This window comes from Bos taurus, chromosome 4 (assembly GCF_002263795.3).
Source record: "Bos taurus isolate L1 Dominette 01449 registration number 42190680 breed Hereford chromosome 4, ARS-UCD2.0, whole genome shotgun sequence".
Taxonomy (NCBI): domain Eukaryota; kingdom Metazoa; phylum Chordata; class Mammalia; order Artiodactyla; family Bovidae; genus Bos; species Bos taurus.
Genome location: NC_037331.1, coordinates 44750557 through 44775765, shown reverse-complemented (window position 1 = coordinate 44775765; position 25209 = coordinate 44750557). Strand labels below are relative to the sequence as shown.

The 25209-nt window shown below is 38.7% G+C and overlaps 1 protein-coding gene across 6 annotated transcripts in view; it reads left to right on the top strand.

The window, feature by feature from the left end:
* RELN (reelin) overlaps window positions 1-25209 on the top strand; it is a 558501-nt gene that overhangs the window by 435536 nt on the left and 97756 nt on the right. For all 6 annotated transcript variants that reach the window (NM_001206458.2, XM_005205336.5, XM_059885396.1 and 3 more), the window contains 6 exons: window positions 1089-1260; window positions 1732-1932; window positions 7084-7316; window positions 14953-15110; window positions 16608-16815; window positions 17995-18071. In NM_001206458.2, coding sequence (NP_001193387.1) covers window positions 1089-1260; window positions 1732-1932; window positions 7084-7316; window positions 14953-15110; window positions 16608-16815; window positions 17995-18071 — 1049 coding nt within the window. The remainder of the gene's footprint in view (window positions 1-1088; window positions 1261-1731; window positions 1933-7083; window positions 7317-14952; window positions 15111-16607; window positions 16816-17994; window positions 18072-25209) is intronic.

Below are 25209 nucleotides of genomic sequence, written 5' to 3'. Positions count from 1 at the left end.
GATCAGTGTTCCTGTAAAGAGCTCATAAAAATTATCAAGAAAAACACTAAGATCCAGTAGAAAAATAGGTAAAAGGAATGAATAGATGTTACAAAACAAGAAAGACATATGTTTAATAAAATACAATTAATATCCAACCTCTCTGGTAATAAAAAATGATACCATTTTTCAACAGTCAGCTGGTCATTTTTTAATAACACAAAATGCTCTTTCCACATGGAGCAGCAAGACAGGTGCTCTCATGTCATCCTGCATGCCATTATTCCGGGAAAGAATTTTGGAAAAATCCTTTGGATTTTTGGAAAAATCAAGAGCCTTAAACATGACCATTTTATTTGGCCTGGTAATTCCGTTTTGAAGAATCTTCCCTAAAGAAATAAACTGAGGTGTACATAAAACTATATGCATAGACTTTCATCACAGAATTATTTATAAGGAAAGATGAAATAAATAGTAGCACATCTGTATGATGAAAAATTATATAAATGGTAAAATGATCTTAAATAAGTTTACTGACATGAGGATGTGCTTATGATATAATGTTCATTTTTAAACTGTAAGATACAAAATTATACATATAATCTCACCTGTGTATAAGAGTACATGCTTTAATGTTATACAGCAAACTGTTAGCAGAGGCCATTCTCATGTGGTAGATTATCGGTGATTTATGTTTCATTTTTACTGGTTATTTATATTTTTCCTTAATAAAGTAAGAACTGTTTTGAAAAAAATTAATGCTATTTTAATGCAATAATATGCAAGGGAGCAGTTCTTTCTAAGGATTTCTTTAGAAATGTTATGACCATTGTCTTGGTAGTCAAAAGACATTGTTCAGTTAATCAAACTTAGTTGAAATATCTGCCTCCAAAAGATACCATAACAAATGGAGAAACCAGGACCAAGACTAAACTTGCTTACAACTTTAAACCTCTTGTCTAATTTGTCTAAACTTAGAAACTTCTCAAAAATACCAAGAGATCAAGCAAAACTAAACTTTCTCTTGTTGCTACTAGTGTTATTTTAACAGCTGCTAAGAAAAACAGAGTTTTTCCTTTCCTGGCACTAAATGATTTGCTTTTATGCAGATTTGTCTATCTTGAGCTACCAGCTGCTGCCAAGACCCCCTGCACCAGGTTCCGCTGGTGGCAGCCTGTGTTTTCAGGGGAAGACTATGACCAGTGGGCAGTTGACGACATCATCATTCTGTCTGAGAAACAAAAACAGATCATCCCAGTTGTCAATCCAACTTTACCTCAGGTATTTCTCATTATGTCTAAACTCCAGGATAACATAGAATTGTAAAAGAGGATGGGATTACTGACTCCTCCAAGGATTTAGTGCTTGACACTTGAACATGTAGTTTGGTTTTATGTGTTTGCACTAATATTTTTTTACCTCTCTATGCTACTCTTTCACAGATTATTTAGATGTTAAAAAATGTAAAAAAAAAAAAAAGGACTAGAAAGTTTGGCCAATTCATTAAGCGTGATTATTAGTTTGTTTATAAAATAATTAGATATATAGTGGCAAAATACTTTCAGTTGTTAAATAATCAGGAGAAAAACTTCATGGCAGTTTAAAAAACAGTTTGAGAGTCTGATTTATTTTCTTAGAAACACAAATGATACATGGTAATACAAATAGTAGCATGTCATGAACTGAAAATTCCTTTCTTCTTTTCAAAGCTATCAAATTGCCTTTCTGTGTTGTTTGTATTGTTTCTATTAGAACTTTTATGAGAAACCAGCTTTTGATTACCCTATGAATCAAATGAGTGTGTGGTTGATGTTAGCTAATGAAGGAATGGTTAAAAATGAAACTTTCTGCTCTGCCACGCCATCAGCCATGGTGTTTGGAAAATCAGATGGGGACCGATTTGCAGTAACTCGAGATTTGACTCTGAAGCCTGGATATGTGCTGCAATTCAAGGTATTTATGCATAAACTTCTTGCAGATTAAGGAGTAACCATCTTCCAGATTTGTAAATGAAATTCACAAAGAACACAAAATGTTCATATTTCTGTTAGTGAAGGGACTCATCTGAACAAACAGTTTCCAACAGTCTTGGAATGGCAAAGCTTTTTAGCTCTACCCATAAGGATAATAGCTTGTCAGTTTTTAGTGAGCCCCAGAAGTGGCTGTGTCACTGTGTTTCTTTAAGTGCTCGTGGAATTCTATCAGAATTAAAAAGAAAGATTACTTTGAGGACTTCAATCTGATTGTGACTTAATGAATCCCATGCTTTTGGATGGTAATGGATGCGTTCTGCTTTTCAGCTAACTAGTACTTTTTAAATTTGTGAGTAATTTTATGTTTTTACTATGGGGTTTTCAAATAATTTCTTTTCCTTTGATTCAATATATTTTTACTTTAATTATCATTGTTCTCTTAAAAGCTGCTTATTTTTCAGTGCTGTGATAACATGTCAACATGGATAGCAAGTATTTACTTTGACAAGCTCTTTTTTCAAAACCCTAATCAAAATTTCATTGTGTTTATAATAAAATCCCATTGGTGAATTCTGGGGTCGAGAGTAATGCATTTTTAATGATCCAGCACAACTACGTGGTCCTTACATAACGGCAGGATGCAGATGTTAAATAATTTACAAATGGAATTATTAAAGAGATCAGATGTTTATGGGAAGCTCTTCAAATATAATTTCCAGAGGTCTGTAAACAAGGCAGTGAGTCATAAATAAGATGATTAGTGAAATGTTATTCTTCTCTGTTTAGATTTTGATGCTAAATTGCCATGGAAAACCATTAATAATGGTGTACAACTATATTACTTTGTTGGTACTGCCTAAAATGGGAGTAGAATAACAGCAATAGCAATACATTGTCAGAATAGTATGCTGTTTCTCATCTGGCACTTTTTCTAATTAATTAGCCACAAAATCATGATAGTGTAGGTGTTGAACTCTGCGAGGTGGTATTCTAAAGTTTAAAAATCTAAATAGAGAAAATATTATTAAATGTTTCAAAACATAATGCAAAATGCCTAAGAAAAGTCTCAATTCTACAATCACACCAGAAATTGTTGATTTATAGCTATCAGTTGGTAATAGGCAGGTAATATGAGTCATTTAGGAATTGTTAATGTGTATTTGGAATCTGTAATAAGAACTTGATGTTATTTGTCCAAAAAAAGGTACAGTGCTGGTTAAGTTTTGATGACTGCCTGCCTTGTGTCAACACTAAGTGCTAGGAATACAGAGATGAGAAATGTAGCCAAGCCCTCAAGAAACTAGCAAGTGAGCCAGAAAAGTGAACAGTTGCAGTAGAATCACTGATGCTGTGGGAGTACCTGACATGGTTCCTGGCATATGGCAGGTACTCCAAAATTATCTATTAGTTAAATGGATAGATGGATGGATGAGTTAAAATAGGAAGTTTCTGGAAATACAGAGACTTAGCAGACTGCAAAATGGAGGAGGTGGGAAATTTCAGCTAGAACAGAGTGTGCAACTATGTGAAAATACAGGAAAGTGCAAATGAGAATGGAAATGTTGGAAATTTGAGTTTAGAGCCAAGATAAGGTTGATTCTAATGAGCTTTATGTGATACACTAAGTCACTGAGATATTAATCCAAGAGCAATGAGTCATGGAAGATGTTTAACCCATTGAATGTGAGAATCAGACCTGTGTTTTAGAAGGATCATTCTATTGACTTAACAGGAGGAAAAACTATTTATAAAACCTTTACTGTGTTCCAGGCTTCTTTTTAGGCTATGAAAATAGCTAGGAATAGAGACAAAGAAAGAACAAAAGAGAACAGATAGAACAAAAAGGACAAATGCCTTGAAGTAGGAGTGTGCTTGGAAAAGTTCAAGAAACCACAAGGACACCACTGTGACTAAAGCAAAGTGAGGAAGGGGAGACTGGTAGGAAAAAAAAAAAATCAGACTTTGACTTTTGCTCTACATAAAACGGGCTTCCCTGGTGACTCAGATAATAAAGAATCTGCCTACAATGCAGGAAACTTGGGTTTCATCCCTGGTTCGGGAAGAGCCCCTGGAAAAGGGAATGGCTACCTGCTCCAGTATTCTTGCCTGGAGAATTCCATGGACAGAGGAGCCTGGTATGTTACAGTCCATAGGGTCAGATATGACTGAGCAACTAACACTGTACCTACACTACATAATACATAAAATAGCTAGCAGAAGAGTGACATACTTTGACTTAGACATTTAAAAAATCACACAGGTAACTGAGTTGGGAGTACACTGGCAGAGTCAAAGGCAGAGATAAAAAGACTGCCAGGCAATTATTTCAGTGATCCAAGTAATAGATAATGGGAACTTGGACCTGTGAGACAGTGGAAGAGGCAGAGAGATGTGTTCAGATTGCTGAGTGTATTTTGAGTAAAGTGACAATGCTAGAGAAGTCATCAAAGTAAGAAAGGAGGAGGCCAGACTAAGGCATAGCCTGGGACTATAAGTAGATGGTTCTGAAAGATGTTAAAGGTGCAGTCAACAGGTTTGGGTAACCTATTGGGTGATAGAATGAATTCTAGAATGACTCCCACATTTCTGGCTCAAGTCACTGAAATCAGAAATTCAGGAATAGGAAGATTTGTTTTAGGGTGGTGGATGATGAGAAGACTGGGACCTGTGGATTTAGGGATGCCTGTGGATTGCTAAGGGTTTCCCAGGTGGTTCAGTGGTAAAAGAATCCACCTGCCAAGACAGGAGATGCAGATTTGATCCCTGGGTCAAAAGGATCCCCTGGAGGAGGAGATGGCAACCCGTTCCAGCATTTTTGCCTGGGAAATCCCATGGACAGTGGAGCCTGGCAAGCTACAGTCCATGGGGTTGCAAAGAGTCAAACGTGACTGAGCACACATGCTCATGGATTGCTGAAATACAAACACACAAGAAGCAGTTATGTACATTGTTCAGAGAGCCTGAGAGTATGTGGGAGTCATAAGGATTTAGAAGGAATCTGAAATTATGATTGTGAATGAGATTAGGGAGCTTGTATGGAGTAAAAAGGTAAGAAAACCAAGAATTGAATTCTAGAAAACATCAGCAGTTAAGAAGCAGGCTAAATGGTCCATAACGAATAAAATCACAAACTTGTCACAGAACTGAAAGCTCCATTGACTTACCTACTTTTGCCATAAATCTAAGACAGAAAGCTAACTATGTGTGCCCAGTGTGACTCCTCTCACCACAGGCCAGCCAAAGGCTATGCTAACTAAGTAATATAATAAAAGCGTTTGTGTTACAAGAGGTGATCTTGCATCTTAGAGGGTCAGGTCTTTGTTTTCTTAACATTTAACTATGTAAACTTGGATAAATGAATCACAGTAGAATTGCCACTAGCCATATTATAAATCCTTCTGAGAGATGCTTTCTAGCTCTGAGCATGGAATTAAGGAATATATGTGTTCTTCCCATTTTTGACAGACTGACTCAAGCTACTTTACAATCACAAGGAGGAGCTGATTGACCTCTTGAGCTCTGACCCAATTTTATTTGCCTAGGGACCTATCTTTCCTTCATCCTTTATTTTTTGGTCATGATTATGTTCTCTTGCGTTCTTCAATTTTTTCTATAAACTTTGACTATTCTTAGTTATAAAGCCTTATACAATCCTATGATGGCGCCAACCAACAAATGAAATAACATATGAATAGATCATGTGATCTAAGACAGCATGTGATTAAATTTCAGGAAGAGTTTCACATTTACAACTTTTAAAAAATATAAACTAAAACAGTAATACAATCATTTATATATTTATTAATTTAGAAAGAAACTGTCAAAGCTTTAGTAGCATTCAGTGCTGTGTAAAACTGATTCATTTGAATCTAAGTGATTAAAAATGAAGACATATAAATAGGAAATTCACAGTTTCTACATTTTGATTCAGTAGTACTACTCCTAGATATTGGGTATGCTTCCTTATAAAGATTAGAAGAGAAAACAGAAAAAAATGGTTGTGCTAGGGGCTTCCCTGGTGGCTCAAGTGGTAAAGAATCTGCCTGCCAATTCTGGAGAAGGAAGTGGGCAACTCACTCCAGTATTCTTGCCTGGGGAATTCCATGGACAGAGAAGCCTGGGGGGCTACAGTCCATGGAGTCGCAAAGAGCTGGATACAACCGAGTGACTAACATACACACACACCAATGTAGGAGACACAGGTTCAATCCCTGATCCAGGAAGATCCACATGCCTCGGAGCAATTAATCCTGTGCAACAAAACTATTTAGCCTATGCTCTAGAGCCCAGAAGCCACAACTACTGAGCCCACATGTTACAACTACTGAAGCCTCCCTCCAGCCCATAGTCTGTGCTCCACAGTAAGAGAAGCCACTTCAGTGAGAAACCTGGGCACCGTAACTAGAGAGAAACCCCTGCTCGCCACAACTAGAGAAAAGCCCATGCAGCAACAAAGACCCAGCACAACCAAAAATAAATAAATTTATTTTTTTTAATGGTTGTGCTATAGCATTGTGATATAGGTTGCATTTTTTACAATTTTTTGAATATTTTTAATCCTGTAATGACAATCATCTCCACAAGTGCATAGAAGAGCAATGGTTTATTTCTGGATTATGTTGCTTATTCAGTGCTGTGACAGAAACTTAATTCTTTCATATAAGTTGACAGTGATTTCTTACTGAGCTTTTGTAAGAAAACAGAATAAAGATGCCTGTCCCCCTAAAGCAGAGGACAGCTTCAGTGACCTTCATGTTCTAAAGAGGACAGCTCTCTATCATCTGCTTCCCTCTGTTTGTATCCTCAGTCTGGGAAAGGAAAAGAAAACAGTTTCTTGACTTCTCATCTTTTGTCCAAGACTCTGATCACATCTATGCTCTCTCTTCTCTCCTGTAATCTCAAGAAATCCACAAAATGGGAAGCTGGTCCTGCTTTCTATTGAAAAGCCCCTATTGCTTTTACAGAGATTTCCAGACACTATGAAAAGATCTTGGTTGGAATTGAGCTGCATGTCTTATCATTGTAAATTTGTGCAAACTCAGTAGAAAGAAGCCTGACTGCTCTAGCACCTAATTTGTTAAGTGATGTCTTGAAACCAAAACCTGTGTAATTCTGTCTTTCTTTTTAACAGCTTAACATTGGGTGTGCCAATCAATTCAGCAGTGCTGCCCCAGTTCTCCTTCAGTACTCTCATGATGCTGGAATGTCCTGGTTTCTGGTGAAAGAAGGCTGTTACCCAGCTTCTGCAGGCAAGGGATGTGAAGGAAACTCCAGAGAACTGAGTGAACCCACCATGTATCACACGGGGGACTTTGAAGAATGGACAAGAATCACCATTGTTATTCCAAGGTCTCTTGCATCCAGGTAAAGTGCCCATTCTTACCATGTGCCATAGTTGCCATTTCTAAGGAGCATATATTTATCTCAATACCTTCATTTCATATATCTCAATAACCTAAAAGAATTCATAACCTCTAGCAGTATCTATCCAAGTAATGACTCTTGAGAAAATGACACACACATTTGTGAAAAAGTTTATTCACTTACTCATCCATTCATTCATTCAACAAATACTTATTGAGCCACCTACCTGTGCCAAGTTCTTCCTGGGCACTGGGATTACAGCATTAACCAGAAGATGTTTAAAAGCTAAGTGAGTTATAAAGCATTATTGTAACAGACTTTCACTATGTGGTGATTTTTTTCTAACTTAATGCCTCCTTGAATAGACAATTTGAGATATCTCATCATTAAGATACATATTAATACAATAGAGAAAAAGATTTTAAATCAATTGACAGAAGCATGAGCTAAATGGATTAAGAACTTGAAGCAAATTAGTTTTTGTAATAAATCAACAAGTTTAACTCTTAGCTTCCTGGCAGCTAGGACAAAGTGTGAGAGGTCAGGAGATAGGGTCATTTGGTTCTCATTGTTGAATAAGATAAAAGAAAATATATACATTCTGATAAAAAAAATTAAGTGTACTTTTTTCTAAATACATTTGTAGTGCCTATATGTATCTTTGTGTTGGGTGGAGTAGGTAACATCAAGATCAGTGTTTTAACTATATTTTTTTCAGAAGATAAAGAAGCATTCAAGTGGACACTTTTTAATTGAATCCTAGAACATAATATTCAATTGTGACTCAGTCAAAGCATTTCTGTGCAGAACTGAGATGATATAATAGGTCTATTTGTACTGCTGGTGATGTAACTTAATATAGAGGTTGCTGCTGCTGCTGCTGCTGCTAAGTCGCTTCAGTCGTGTCCAACTCTGTGCGACCCCATAGACGACAGCCCACCAGGCTTCCCCGTTCCTGGGATTCTCCAGGCAAGAATAGTGGAGTGGGTTGCCATTTCCTTCTCCAGTGCATGAAAGTGAAAAGTGAAAGTGAAGTCGCTCAGTTGTGTCCAACTCTTAGTGAGCTACTCATTAATGCCATTCAACATTATTTCCAGCCTTACTTTCTTCCTAGAATATGGTAGGACTCTTTAAAATTAGGCATTGCCTAATGAAATGTGAGTGGAAATGAAACATATGACTTTGAGTCCATGTGCGTTTTGCCATCATATCTGTTTCATGAAAGCACCTTTTGTGATGAAGCTTACATCAGTCTGGGTCCTTGCATTTCTGCAATCAGCAGACTTTCTTACAACCTGTACTGGACATATAGCATAAGCCAGAAATAAACTTTTGTTGTGTTAACCCACTGAGACTGGGGGCTGCATGTTACATCAGCATAACATATCTCATCCTGACTGACAGAATGATAAAAGCTAAGAACCTATGGGGGTGGTTTATCTATAATGTTTGTAGAAACCATTCTGTATATAATCTTTCACCTAATTGATCACCAGATTTATATCTAGCTGGATATCCTGGTTGTGTTCTCTTCCTTCCTTGTTAATTAGTTATGCATACCTTCAAAAACTGCACCATAGATTTTGGTATACAGACTTCTCAGATAGGTAAGAAACTTGTATGGTCAGGATATATAAGTTTCTGTGATAATCTACTAAACTTTGGAGCATAATCTTTAAATGCCAACTATTCCAAGAAAGAATTCATCAGTCATTGGATCTAAGATCAACTTATAAGTAATTTTTTGTCTTTACATGCCAGTGTACTTTGTTGTGTATCAGAGAGATTCAAATGACTTGGTTTGTGCCAGAGTTGATGAGTTGACCTTCTTTAGTGAAATTTAATAATTTGACTTGCATTCTGCTTTAGTTAGGATACAGGTCTAGCTACTATAAAAGCAAAATAAATCAAATGCTTAACAAGGCTTAAACAAGATAGAAATCCATTCTTTACTGCATAATAGTCCAAAGGTGAGCAGTTCAGAACTGACAGGATATATCTGCCATTCTGAACACACAACTTCTGTCTCTGGATCCAAGGCAGCTATTCCAGACCTTGTTATACCTCTCAACCAGTGGAAGGAAAATGATCAGGAATGCATAGGTGCATTACTTTTTATATATATAAATTTATTTATTTTAATTGGAGGATAATTACAATATTGTATTGGTTTTGCATTACTTTTTAAAAACTATCATTAGTCCTTTTTCATATCCCTCAGTAGAGCCTAGGATAATATTTGTACAGTTACCTATTGCTGTGCAACATTCCTCTCCAAAACATAGTGGCTTAAGACAGCAGTGGCTTATTATTTCTCATGGTTTTATGGAATTGATTGGGTAGTTCTTCTGCTCATCTCTCCTTTATAGTGTAGCTTTTTTCAGTTGGTAGGTTGATTAGTGTCTGGGATTAGTAGGACCTTTATCTCTATGTGGTTTTCATCCCAGTATCCACCCCAGTATTCATAACAATATCCACAATTGGGTGGTTCCAGTGTTAGAAAAAAACAAAAGTAGAAGCTGCCAGGCTGTATCTTACTGCCACATCCTAGGGGTCAAAGCAAGTCACAAGGCAAGTCTAGATACAGAGAGTGAGAAAACAGACTCCTCTTTTTGATAGAAAGTGCAGAAAAATCTTATAGAAGATATACATAAGTAGGTGTGATCCATGTGAAAGTGAAAGTTATTCAGTTGGGTCCAACTCTTTGTGACCCCATGGACTATACAGCCCATGGAATTCTCTAGGCCAGAATACTGCAGTGGGTAGCCTATCCGTTCTCCAGAAGATCTTCCCAACCCAGGATTCAAACCAGGATCTCCTGCAATGCAGGTGGATTCTTTACCAACTGAGCTACCAGTCATTGTTATAACAACCTAATATAGTTTGTCCTAGCCCTATGATTCATATCTGTTCCCCATGAAAATACACTCACTTTCCTCCCAAGACCCTCAAAGACTTGTCCCATCATAGTATCAGGCTCTAAGTCACTTATCTCATATCAAGGTTCCCTGGATATGACTCACAGATCTAGGAACTGAAAAAAAAAAAAAGATTTATCTACCCCACCCCTACCCAACATACAACAATGAGATAAGATAAACATAATATAATAATAATATATATAACAACATAATAAACACTGCCCACTCAGGAAAATGAAAAGAATGGGAAGCACATAGCAAACACTGGTTCACCAGAATTCTGAAAGCCAACAAGATAGCTGTTAAAGCAATGTCCAGGATAAGAAAGTTTGACAGTTCTCCTCCTGGTAAGTAGTTCCCTAATCTTTTGTTCTTCTCAGGTGTTTGTTCTACTCTATAGGCTTCATCCTCTGAGACATTTTTCCTTTTCCATAAGGACATATCTGCCTTTGGAGCTAAATAGCCCTTTCATCCTGCTTATTGCCCATCTCAAACTGGGCATTGTAACATAGCAACCCTTGTAATCCTCACCCCCACCACTGCCCTTCTCTCCCCATGTTTTTCTGAAACTGTTCACTTCAGTTGCTCAGTTGTGTCTGACTCTTTGTGACACCATGGACTGCAGCACGCCAGGCCTCCCTGTCCATCACCAACTCCTAGAGTTTACTCAAACTCATGTCCATTAAGTCAGTGATGCCATCCAACCATCTCATCCTCTGTTATCCCCTTCTCCTCCCATCTTCAGTCTTTCCCAGCATGAGGGTCTTTTCAAATGAGTCAGTTCTTCACATCAGGTGGCCAAAGTATTGGAGTTTCAGCTTCAACATGAGTCTTTCCAATGAACACTCAGGACTGATTTCCTTTAGAATGGACTGGTTGGATCTTCTTGCAGTCCAAGGGACTCTCAAGAGTCTTCTCCAACACCACAGTTCAGAAGCATCAATTTTTCAGTGTTCAGCTTTCTTTTTTTTTTTTCTAATTTTATTTTATTTTTAAACTTTACATAATTGTATTAGTTTTGCCAAATATAGTCCAACTCTCATATCCATACATGACTACTGGAAAAAACATAGCCTTGACTAGATGGACCTTTGTTGGCAAATAATGTCTCTGCTTTTTAATATGCTGTCTAGGTTGGTCATAACTTTTCTTGCAAGGAGCAAGTGTCTTTTAATTTCATGGCTGCAGACACCATCTGCAGTGATTTTAGAGCCCAAGAAAATAAAGTCTGTCACGGTTTCCACTGTTTCCCCATATATTTGCCATTAAGTGATGGGACCAGATGTCATGAACTTAGTTTTCTGAATGTTGAGCTTTAAACCAACTTTTCACTCTCCTCTTTCACCTTCATCAAGAGGCTCTTTAGTTCTTTTTCACTTTCTGCCATAAGGGTGGTGTCATCTGCATATCTGAGGTTATTGATATTTCTCCTGGCAATCTTGATTCCAGCTTGTGCTTCTTCCAGCCCAGCGTTTCTCATGATGTACTCTGCATATAACTTAAATAAGCAGGGTGACAATATACAGCTTTGACATACTCCCTTCCCAATTTGGAACCAGTCTGTTGTTCCATGTCCAGTTCTAACTACTGCTTCCTGACCTGCATACAGGTTTCTCAAGGTGCAGGTCAGGTGGTCTGGTATTCCCATTTCTTTAAGCATTTTCTATAGTTTGTCATGATCCACACAGTCAAAGGCTTTGGCATAGTCAATAAAGTAGAAATAGATGTTTTTCTGGAACTCTCTTGCTTTTTTGATAATCCAATGGATGTTGGCAATTTGATCTCTGGTTCCTCTGCCTTTTCTAAATCCAGTTTGAATATCTGGAAGTTCATGGTTCATGTACTGCTGAAGCCTGGCTTGGAGAATATTGAGCGTTACTTTACTAGTGTGTGAGATGAGTGCAATTGTGCAGTAGTTTGAGCATTCTTTGGCATTGCCTTTTTTGGGGATTGGAATGAAAACTAACCTTTTCTTCTGAAACTGTGGCCCAGCCTTATGTTTTCCAAATAGACAAGTGCAACATGTCATGAAGCTGGGGAGCATAAGGGGGTAAATCTTTGCTGCAGTGTCTAGAATACCAGGATATTGGAAGACATCACTTTAAAAGTAGTCCATAGAATCAGGAGCCAAGGAACACAATGCTGGTGTGATACCCCAAAGCCAGATAATATAGAGTTGAATCTGAAACTGCAGTTTGTTTGATGCTAAGTAGAATCACCCAGTTGGTAAAGCCACATCTGAGAAATAAGAAAAGACTGTCCTTATTATTACAAAATGAGCCAATATTTTGAGGCTTCCAATTTATCAATATTTTCTTAGATCTCAGCTTTTGGAAGACAAAATCTTATTCATTAGGATTTGGCTTCCTGGTTTGTTTGAATACTATCCAACTTGCTCAGGATGGCATTTGTGATGGAGAGCTCTCTACTACAGAATAGTAAATATGTTACTGCTTCAACCCAAGCAAATGAGCTATTATTTGTTTCTTCTGCAGTATGTTAAACTCAGATATCTCCAAATGCAGTGTTGGAAAGCTGAGAATTGTAAGTGAAAATTGTTAAAATTTGGAACTATTTTGCCACAAACCAACATGCTTATTATAATAGTTAGTAGAACATTTTTCTTTTACAAATAATTCTAAGCTGATTTTCTCAAAGGAACAGTTTGTGCTCATGTTAATTCTCTTGGTTCTTGCCTACAGAGGAAGAACATTGGTGGTGGTAAATATGTGCTGGTACCTCCCTGCTGACTCTCATCCCGAACCATACAGCCACTCATCCTGCTCTTGGCTCTCTATGCCAAATGCAGAAAGTCAGCATCTCTGGGAAGGGCTAGAAGCTCAGCTGCTTAATATTCTTCCCAGTGTCTCCTCCACCACCACACATCACAAGACAAAGCAGTGCACAGGTGCTTACCTTCCTGGTTTAAGTGGCAGATGCAACACCCCTGTGAAGTGTGGTGGGCTGAAGGACAGGGGTAGAAACTGGTTCTCCAGGTCGCTCAGGCATCCTCTGAACAAAGATGACAATTGGAAAGGGAGTAAAGAGAGAGTGTGTTATCTTCTACTACCTTATCTGGAACATGCAGGATAAAGGGGAATTTTGCTTTCTGAGGGGCAGAAATTATAGATCCATGTTTCTCTGAGTTCTATTATAGAAACTTAAACAGAAAAGGCAAGTGTGACTTTAATTAAAAAAGACTTCTACCAGGGAATCAAAGTGTTTCTTTTTTATTATAGGTGTACAGCCTATCTTTTGGAAGGGGCACAGAGATCTTACCATTTTACTACAAACAATTGGCAAAAGATGATTTTCACCAATTCCATTTATTTCCTTTGAAAGGAAAAATATCTTCACCAGTTAAATAATATTATGACTATTGGGAAGAATTTTCCTAAAGCCCATGGCTTTACAATTGTACTTTCTTTTTTCTTTTCATTTTTTGGTTTTGCTTTGTTTTGCTAATCTTCAATTCTGTTCTCTTTTGCCTTAATAAATAAGACCAATACATTTTGAGTTAACTTCAAAGGAAATAAAAGATGCATTTACCTTCCTTTTGACACATTGAAAAATGTGTTAAGGCTTGCATTAATAGAAATTAATCACTGAAAAACTTTTTAAACCTAGTAAACAACATTGTTGCCTACATTTGTAAATGTGCCAAATGTAGATAACTTAAAATAATGAATAAGAAAGCCAGGGTTATGATTCAGTGTTGCCAAATTACCATAGTTATTTGAAGAGCCAGAAAGAAATGTACTCTGATACTGCTATATTATTTTCATAATAATAGAGGAGAAAAGGAACCATCTTTATCTACAATTATCTTTGATAGTCTTAATTAATCTTTAAGATTCTTCACTCTTCTTTACTTAGAGACTGAATTAACTCAAGAATCTATAAATAATGGCAGCATAATTAATTGGTATTTAGATAATCTAATCTATTGTCCCTCTTTAATGTTAGTAGAATTGAGAAGGAAGAGATGTTTTCTTGTTATGAAGTTATAGATGTAGGTGGGTTTCCATGTATTTGAAAGGAAACGAGATGTGTTAAAAGGATTGGAAATATTAGAAAGCAACTGGGAAAAGTTTTAGTTTGGCAGCCTCAAAACTTACGAGGAAAATAGGACTGGGCAGTAGCCCAGGCCACTCGTGTTCCAGGGTTTTGAAGCACTGGGACCAGGTCCCTCTTTTGTTTGTTGGCAGTTACCAGTGTTCGTTGGCAGCCCAGCTGGTTGCTAAGTTTGTAGAAAAAGCATCTTGAAGACTTCAAGATGAAAAGTGAAGAAGGCAAGGAAGGCAACAGGTGAGAATAGAGCTGTCAGTACAAACTTGATTCTTTCCTACCAGAATCATGCAAATGGCAGAGCCATAGTCCCCTTATTTGTCCTAACAAAGTACATTCTATTTGATGGTTTCAAAGATTCCCAAATATCCTCTTAAAATATGTAGAATAAAAAAAGCTATGTTTCTGGCCATCAGAATCTTCTTTATCTGAAATCCTCCTGATATTTAGACATTTATGCTGAAGAAAATATCAAGAAGTTTTGAGAAAGATTTGAGAGAGACACTTTTGAAGGTTAAGTGTCCAATCAAGTGAACGTGACTTCCAAATAAATATGTATCTCTTGAGTTTTTCTGAACTGTTCTGTATTTCAGTGCTTTGGTATGAGATATTGGTACAAGAAACACATGTGCTGTTTTTCCCAACAGTAAGACCAGATTCCGATGGATCCAGGAGAGCAGCTCCCAGAAGAATGTGCCTCCTTTTGCTTTGGATGGCGTATACATATCAGAGCCTTGTCCCAGTTACTGCAGTGGCCATGGGGACTGCGTTTCAGGGGTGTGTTTCTGTGACCTGGGGTACACCGGTAAGGCTGCAGACAAGTCTGATGATCTGTTTGTAAAATATTCATCTCTGAGTACTATATTTCATGTTACTTTTTCCAAGGAAATATATTCTTAAGTATTTATTCTTAAGTCCCAAAATTATAGAAATTTGTAACCTAGGCAAATGAGGCACTGAAATATTTTGTAGTTTTGAGCTGCCTAAGAAGGGAAAGCATGATAACACATATTTCATCCCTTAAGTATATTCATTTACTAATAATAGTGATAATAATTAACATTACTTGAATCCCTACTTCATGCCAAGCCCTACAGTAGGTGTTTTTTATTTCACCTCATTTAATTCACAGATAACCCTATAACATAGTACTGTCGTTGTCCCTGTTTACACTTGAGGAAACAGACACAAAGACACACAGTAACTGTCCCAAGGTCACACAGCTAAATGTTGCTAGAGCTCAGCTTTAATCCCTGGCAGCCAAGCTCTTAAGCATTAGGCGTCCTGTGCTCTTTACATTGCTTTTATACGAAGTGTAATTTTATACATTTAAAGTAAAAGTCAACTTACGAAATGATAAATGCAAGACTGCCAAACAAAAACTTAACAAGAGAAGTATTTTTTTACCACAATCACCCTTAGATGTTGCTACAAGCAAAAGTAAAAAGGAAGCTGAGCTTAAAGAGTAAAATGGGAGAAAATATTATAAGCTTTGTAATCTTTTTATAGAATTTTTCCTGGAATTAACTTCAAAGGATCCTTCCCAGCTTTTCAGTGTTCTGCTCTTCATCTGGCATGTGACTAAAGACACACATATGTTGTTACAGGCCTTCTGTAGAGTGATGTCACTCGTAGTTTCAGGGTGTTTTTTCTTAAATCTGGGATAAACTCCCTATATTGATCCTCTAATACAAGGACAACAAATGAGCACGTTTTGTTTGTGGACAAAATCTTGTATCTCAGTTTACACAAATCCTCTGGTTAACAAAAATCATGAGACTGTGTGGTTCCCTCTGTGTTTGTGTTTAAAAATTTAGAATAATAGAAGCAGAATACTGTTTTGATGATAGTAGAGATGACTGTCGGAGAAGGCAGTGGCACCCCACTCCAGTACTCCTGCTTGGAAAATCCCATGGATGGAGGAGCCTGTTAGGCTGCAGTCCATGGGGTCTCTGAGGGTCGGACACGACTGAGCAACTTCACTTTCACTTTTCACTTTCATGCATTGGAGAAGGAAATGGCAACCCACTCCAGTGTTCTTGCCTGGAGAATCCCAGGGACGGGGGAGCCTGGTGGGCTGCTGTCCATGGGGTCACACAGAGTCAGACATGACTGAAGTGACCTAGCAGCAGCAGCAGCAGTGATGACTGTATTTCAGGCAGATGCTTGAGGTTTGAATTTTCATATGGTTTCTTCCCCCTAACACCTATAGCAATGTCTCCTTTGCCCACACACTAATGTACCTTCTAATGTTTCATGATTTTAACAAAACCTGTCTCCTCTGTATTTCTTTTCTCGGAAGCTGCACAAGGAACCTGTGTGTCTATTGTCCCTAATCACAGTGAGATGTTCGATAGATTTGAGGGGAAGCTCAGCCCGCTGTGGTACAAGATAACCGGAGGCCAGGTTGGAACAGGCTGTGGAACACTTAATGATGGCAAGTCTCTCTACTTCAGTGGCCCTGGAAAAAGGGAAGCGAGGACTGTCCCTCTGGACACCAGGAATATCAGGTAAGTAGTTAACTGGTCACTTCTTCATGAACATAATATTTACCTTACTGTATGATCTAACCTACAACACTGTTCTTTTCAGAGTTCACATAGTAATGTTCCTCTACATAGATTCTGATATATAAAAATGAAGCATAAATTTATAATAAAATAGATTCTGCAAAACTTATACTCTAATTCGTTAATCAGCATGCAGTCATCACCAAGGCCTGTGTGTCTAATATATGTCAGCTTGGTTTTCTAAAGTTCTCTGTTATTATGAAGATTATTTGATATTAATTTTAATATATGCCAAGAGAAACAAATAATTTTTTGCAACTTTGAATTCTGTGTCCAAAAATGTGGTGCCCCATTTATCTAAGTTTATTTGTATTCACTTATTGAAGGCTATTCCAGAAATTTAAAATACCTACACTGACACCTACTGGTACAATAAATAAGTGCTTAGTTTTAAGGGCAAATGAAATAGTAGCACATCTAAAATATAACTGTGCTTCTTTAGTTTTAATCAAATTATTTTAGAATTGGAAGAAAGGAAGCTAAAGAAATGTTTGAAGCTTTTAGAGCTTCTTCTCACTAAAATCTGGATTCTGTGTCATATGTTTTCTACCTTCAGTCTCTTTCCCCTTCCTTCTGAGTCCTTCTCACAGAGCTAACCCTGTCATGTAGCTTGGTTTATAGTGACTGAGGCATAGATTACATCGCACTAATTGAGAGACAGTTGTTAAAAATTAAACCATCTGAGTTTAAATCCATAGTAGAAGTAATTGTCTGGCCCTAAACAAATGTAACATACAAGTTTTTAATGTTAGATTTTTCCTCCTGAGTTTCCAAGGATAGTATCATCTCAATTTAAAGGAATTCCATTTCAGTGATTTCATTAAGTTGCCTCAGAGTGTCATAGGGAAATGAAGTTAAATTGTTTCCTTTTGTTTAAATCATTATTCCAAAATAAAATTAATGGTCATATCAATTAACTTTTCTGAATGGTTATAGAATTAGCCTACTATCTAATCTATGTAGTTTCTGCTTGTCATATGCCCTTTGTGTTTAAAAACAGTACCTAAGAATTACAGGAGTTTTACTTTTTACTGTGTCAAAATACAGAAGGCTAGATGTCTTCTGAACTCATGTTTTTAAGTAAACTGAGGTGTGGTGTTTTGGGTTTTTTCCCCCCAGACTCGTTCAGTTTTATATACAAATTGGAAGCAAAACTTCAGGGATTACCTGCATCAAACCAAGAGCTAGAAATGAAGGTAAGGTGCTATATTTCCATAAAAACTACAGTTACTCCTAGCAAAGTAGTTCTTTCTCCTCCCAAAGTTTGGCTGAAATTTTGTAAACTGATTTATTGTTCAATTGCTCAGTCATATCTGACTCTTTACAACCCCATGGACTGAAGCACACCAGGCTTCCCTGTCCTTCATCATCTCTGAGAGCTTGCTCAAACTCATGTCCATTGAGTCACTGATGCCATCCAACCATCTCATCCTCTGTCATTCCCTTCTCCTCCTGCCTTCAATCTTCCCCAGCATCAGGGTCTTTCCTAGTCAGTCAGCTCTTTGCATCAGGTGGCCAAGTATTGGAGCTTCAGCTTCAGCCTCAGTCCTTCCAGTGAATATTCAGGGTTGATTTCCTTTAGGATTGACTGATTGGATCTCCTTGCAGTCCAAGGGACTCTCCAGAGTCTTCTCCAGCACCGCAGTTCAAAAGCATCAATTCTTCTGTGCTCAACCTTCTTATTGGTCCAACTCTCACATCCATACATGACTACTGGAAGAACCATAGCTTTAACTAGATGGACCTTTCTCAGCAAAGTAATGTGTCTGCTTTTTAATATGCTGTCTAGGTTTGTCTTAGCTTTTCTTCCAAGGAGCAAGCATTTTTTTCATTTCATGGCTGCAGTCACCATCTGCAGGGATTTGGGAGCCCCAAAAAATGAAGTCTGTCACTATTTCCATTGTTTCCTCATCCATTTGCCATGAAATGATGGGACCGGATGCCATGATCTTTGTTTTTTGAATGTTGAGCTTTAAGCCAAGTTTTTCACTCTCCTCTTTCACTTTCAACACGAGACTTTTTAGTTCCTCTTTACTTTCTGCCATAAGGGTGGTGTCATCTGCATATCTGAGGTTATTGACATTTCTCCTGGCAATCTTGATTCCAGCTTATGCTTCATCTAGCCTGGCATTTCGCGTGATGTACTCTGCATGTAAGTTAAATAAGCAGGGTAACAATATACACTCTTAATGTACTCCTTTCCCAATTTGGAACCAGTCTGTTGTTCTATGTCTGATTGTAACTGTTGCTTGTTGACCTACATACAGGTTTCTCAAGAGGCAGGTAACGTGGTCTGGTATTCCCATCGCTTGAAGAATTTTCCACAATTTGTTGTGATCCATACAGTCAAAGGCTTTAGCATAGTCAATGAAGCAGAAGTAGATGTTTTTCTGGAATTCTCTTGCTTTTTCGATGATCCAACAGATGCTGACAATTTGATCTCTGGTTCCTCTGCCTTTTCTAAATCCAGTTTGAACATCTGGAAGTTCTCAGTTCACATACTACTGTTGAACCCTAGCTTGGAGAATTTTGAGCACTACTTTACTAGCGTGTGAAATGAGTACAATTGTGTGGTAGTTTGAACATTCTTTGTAAATGGATACACTACCCTAAATCATTCCTTCTCCTCTCCATCAGTAAATGGGTAACTGCAGAGAGCCCTGGTCTCTAAGTTTCCTCATCCAGATCCTTAAGCCTAGAAACATATTTGTTTTGGGAAAACCTGTTCCTTTACAGGAATTCCCAAGTGGCACTAATGGTAAAGAACCCACCTGCCAATGCAGGAGACATAAGAGGTGTTGGTTCGACCCCTGGGTCAGGAAGATCCCCTGGAGGAGGACATGGCAACCCATTCTGGTATTCTTGACTGGAGAATCCCATGAACAGAGGATCCTGGCAGGGTACAGTCCATAGGCTCGTAAAGAATCAGACATGACTAAAGCTACATAGCACACACACACACATTCCTTTATAACTTTACACAAGGAGAAAACAAAACTGCAGAGACTTAAATTCAGCACTGTAGGGGACTAGGAATGATTGCAGTTCATACACTGCTTCCTGCCTGTAAACAGATCCTTTGGTAGAAGGAGCAGTTGTTGGTAATAATAAATATGAATTTTTACTGAGCAGTTATATATGCAAGGCACTGTTCCAGGTGTTCTATCTGTTAATGCACTTAATCCTCACCATATCCCTTTGCCATAGGTACTATAATTTATCCTATTTTACAGATGTAGATGTTGGGGCACAGAGAGGACAAATAACTTACTCAAGATCACGCTATCAGTAAGTGGACGAGCAGAGATTCAGACCACTAGAGCCTATTCCTCTCCCCTTCCCCAGATCCCTATTCTCTCAGACATCCACACCATCTTCTGCCTCCATGATTCAGTGCTGAAAGAAATGCAAAAACACTTCAAGTATACATAGTTGGCCTTCAGTTGCTATACAGATATGATAGGATTCCTTAAGGGACCCTACCTATGAGTTGGTTCCTGGCATAAAATCCATAAGCTTCTCAGATGGATCCTCCTCCAAACTTTGATCTCATGAAAAGCATGTGAAGAATTTTGCAGCTTTCAAGTTTGTTATTGTCTCAGGCATAACTATGTAAAACATATTGGCTTAAACACTACAGTAGCCGTTAGTCAGTAGAGCCACCGATAGCTCTGTTCATCAGTTCTAAATATCCTTGGCCTTATCATTAGTAATTGAAAGCTTCCTTGACTTTTCTAAGTATCTCAGTACTGTTAGTCTAGTAATTATCCAGATCATCTATACATTGAATCAGCAGTCTAGAAACTTGTATTTTGTATTTCCTGGTCTCTTTGACAGCGTTTATTAAGAATCTGCTCTAAGCTAGGCACTGTTCTAAGTTTCATGGATACAGTGTCACCAAAAGACAGATGCATCAGTCTTGATGAGCTGGGTTATGCTACAGTGACAGGCAACTCTCAGTCTCTGTGGGTTAAAACATCAGATTTGTCCTCTGTGCTGCATTTTCCTCATGGGTCATCTGAGGTTCTCATCCAGCACCCAGGATAATGAAGCAGCTGCTGGGTAGCTTCTGGGTGTTGCCAGCCATGTGGTGGAAGGAAAGAGCACATATGGTAAAGGGGACAAGAAATGCAAACTGCCATGTAGCAGGATGGCAGTAATGAGCACAACAGACAAAAGCGCTACCGTTAAGAGAACTTATATTGTAGTAAGAGGAGTCAGAACATCAAGAATAAAAGAAATGAGCAGGATGTTAGATTGATGGGCTAGAGAGAAATAAATAAGCTGATGAGATAGAAAGTAAACTTATGCTGGGAAAGATGCTGATTTCAACAGAGTGATCTGGGAGTGGACTTACTGAGAAAGTGACATTTAAAATGAAATCTAAAGGGGAAAGTGTTAGTTGCTCAGTCATGTCTGGCTCTTTGTGACCCCATGGACTGTAGCCCACCAGGCTCCTCTTTCCATGGGATTTCCCAGGCCAGAATACTGGAGTGGGTAGTCATTCTCTTCTTTAAGGGTCCTTCCTGATCTGGGGATCAAACCTGGATCTCCTCCATTGCAGGCAGATTCTTTACTATCTGAGCCACCAGGAGAAGGCTTCCCCGGTAGCTCAGCAGTAAAGAATCTGCCAGCAATGCAGGAGACTGGTTCCATACCTGGGTTGAGAAGATCCCCTGGAGGAGCAAATGGCAATCCCCTCAGTATTCTTGTCTGGGAAATCCCATGGACAGAGGAACCTGGTGGGCTGCAGTCCAGTTCAGTTCCTATGACGGGCTGCAGTCCGTAGGATTGCAAATAGTCAGACACAACCAAGCACACACATTAATGGTGAAAAAAGCCACAACAGAAAGAGCTTAAGGCAAGTTTTCCAGTCAGAAGAAACAGCAAAGGCCATGAGGTAGAAAAGAGTTGTGGTGTTGGAAGAACAGAAAGAAGGCCAGATGGCCTGGGGCTCGTTAAGGTTTAGGAGTGCTGGGGAGAAGAAGGAGAGGGACCGAGCCAGGTCACGCAGAGCCTTGCTGGCCATGGAACAGAGGTGGGATTGGAATCCACTGTATTGGAAACAACTGAAGACTTTTAGGTCAGGCAGTGACATAACCTGATTTAAATTTTTATAGAATCACCCTACAGAAACAATATGTAGTTCAAAACAAGAGTATCTCTAGAGAACATTCTCCACCCACATGGAAACAGGAGCTTTGAGGGATGCAAAGGTAGACGGAGTTCTGTCCCAGAATCTTGCTTATTGACTGGAGAGGTGGAGAACCTGAATGTTGTCTTTAAACCTTGTGATAGAATTGCTATTTAAAAGTAGTTCGTGGTTGGAACATGAAGCAACTGTGTGCATGTGCATATATGTATGACTCTTCTGAAAATTACAAATCCATACCCCTATTTGTATATGAGGAAAAAAAAAGAAACTCTGACCAGGGTATAGTGGGAAGCATCCACTTACTGACCAGAGGCTGTCCTCTACTTTAACCTCTGATTATAATTGCTCTCATCTGCCTTCTGGGACTTTTTCCCTTTAGGAACACAACTTATTCTCAACAACCCTGAGCCGTTTTCTTGAACTCACTGCTGCCTGTGTAATTTACATCCCACAGGCATTTCTCAGCCTTTTATTGAAAACTGGTTGTTAAAATGTAAATCTGCCTAAATCCTTGAACAAATCTCTTCCAGTGATAAAAGTAAAGATTTTCTGCATACTCAAGCTGAAGCCTCAATTTGCATATTTGGAATTAAAATCAAAATTAGGCTATTTTCAGTAAGACTGGGAAGAATGAGGATGGAGGTGTCATTTTAAAAGGGCAATGTTTTATGTTCCTTAAATATTTGGTAGTTGAGCTGAAATGGCTTGGTTTATTCCCATGGACAGTGTTTAGATGACACAGCTAAAGAGGGTCAGTTCAATTCAGTCACTCAGTCATGTCTGACTCTTTGCGACACCATGGACTGCAGCACACCAGGCTTCCCTGTTCATCACCAACTCCCAGAGTTTGCTCAAACTCATGTCCATTGAGTCAGTGATGCCATCGAACCATCTCATCCTCTGTCGTCCCCTTCTCTTCCTGCCTTCAGTCTTTCCCAGCATCAGAGTATTTTCTAATGAGTCAGTACTTTGTATCAGGTGGCCAAAGTATTGGAGTTTCAGCTTCAGCATCAGTCCTTCCAATGAATATTCAAGGTTGATTTCCTTGACTGGTTTGATCTCCTTGCTGTCCAAGGGACTCTCTCTCTCTTCTTGCTGTCCAAGGGACTCTCAAGAGTCTTCTCCAACACCACAGTTCAAAAGCATTAATTCTTCAGTGCTCAACCTTCTTTATGGTCCAACTCTCACATCCATACATGACTACTGTAAAAACCATAGCTTTGACTAGATGGACCTTCGTCGGCAAAGTAATGTGTCTGTTTTTTAATAGGCTGTCTAGGTTTTTCATAGCTTTTCTTCTAAGAAGCAAGCGTTTTTTTCATTTCATGGCTACAGTCACCATCTGCAGTGATTTTGGAGCCCAAGAAAAACAGGCCCAGAGATTGATAAAAAATAGATAGAGATACTGCTGTTTCCCTTTCTTGCATTTCTCCATTCTTTCATACTTACCTGAGAGGCATTCCATTGACCTGAAGAATTGGGGGCCTCCTCTCTGCAGATCTTGCGGTTGCCTGCAGGTGTATGTGACAGTCCTGAAAAAGCTAATGTGGAGGAAGGCAGCAGGCAGAAACCAATTGGAGCAGGGACCACTTGAGCCGTAATTCTCATATGCTCATATACATCTGAGTCCTTTCAGTTCAGTTCAGTTCAGTTGCTCAGTCGTGTCCGACTCTTTGCAACACCATAGACTGCAGCATGTCAGGCCTCCCTGTCAATCACCAACTACTGGAGTTTACTCAAACTCATGTCCACTGAGTCGATGATGCCATCCAACCATCTCATCCTCTGTCATCCCCTTCTCCTCCCACTTTCAATCTTTCCCAGCATGAGGGTCTTTTCAAATGAGTCAGTTCTTCGCATTAGGTGGCCGAAGTATTGGAGTTTCAGCATCAGTCCTTCCAATGAATATTCAGGACTGATTTCCTTTAGGATGGACTGGCTGGATCTCCTTGCTGTCCAAGGGACTCTCAGGAGTCTTCTCCAACACCACATTTCAAAAGCATTAATTCTTCAGCACTCAGATTTCTTTATAGTCCAACTCTCACATCCATACATGACTACTGGAAAATCTATAGCCTTGACTAGATGGGCCTTTGTTGGCAAAGTAATGTCTCTGCTTTTTAATAAGCTGTCTAGGTTAGTCATAACTTTTCTTTCAAGGAGCAAATGTCTTTTAATTTCATGGCTACAGTCACCATCTTCAGTGATTTTGGAGCCCCCAAAAATAAAGTCTGTCACTGTTTCCACTGTTTCCCCGTTTATTTGCCATGAAGTATGGGACCAGATGCCATGAAAGTATGAGACCAGATGCAATGATCTTAGTTTTCTGAATGTTGAGTTTTAAGCCAACTTTTTCACTCTCCTCTTTCACTTTCATCAAGAGGCTTTTTAGTTCTTTGCTTTCTGCCATAATGGTGATGTTATCTGCGTATCTGAGGTTATTGATGTTTCTCCCGGCAATCTTGAGTCCAGCTTGTGCTTCATCCAGTCCAGCATTTCTCATGATGTACTCTGCATATAAGTTAAATAAGCAGGGTGACAATATACAGCCTTGACACACTCCTTTTCCTGTTTGGAAGCAGTCTGTTGTTCCATGTCCAGCTCTAACGGTTGTTCTTGACCTGCATACAGATTTCTCAAGATGCAAGTTAGGTGGTCTGGTATTCCCATTTCTTTAAGAATTTTCCACAGTTTGTTGAGATACACACAGTCAAAGGCTTTAGTGTAGTCAATAAAGCAGAAGTAAATATTTTTCTGTAACTCTCTTGCTTTTTCGATGATCCACGAGATGTTGACAATTTGATCTCTGGTTCCTCTGCCTTTTATAAATCCAACTTGAACATCTGGAAGTTCACGGTTCATGTACTGTTGAAGCCTGGCATTATTTTGTGTAATTTTGAGCATTACTTTGCTAGCCTGTGAGATGAGTGCAATTGTGTGATAGTTTGAGCATTCTTTGGCATTGCCTTTCTTTTGGATTGGAATGAAAACTGGCCTTTTCCAGTCCTGTGGCCACTGCTGAGTTTTCCAAATTTGCTGGCATATTGAGTACAGCACTTTCACAGCATCATCTTTTAGGATTTGAAATAGCTCAACTGGAATTCCATCACCTCCACTATCTTTGTTTGTAGTGATGCTTCCTAAGGCCCACTTGACTTCGTATTTCAGGATGTCTGGCT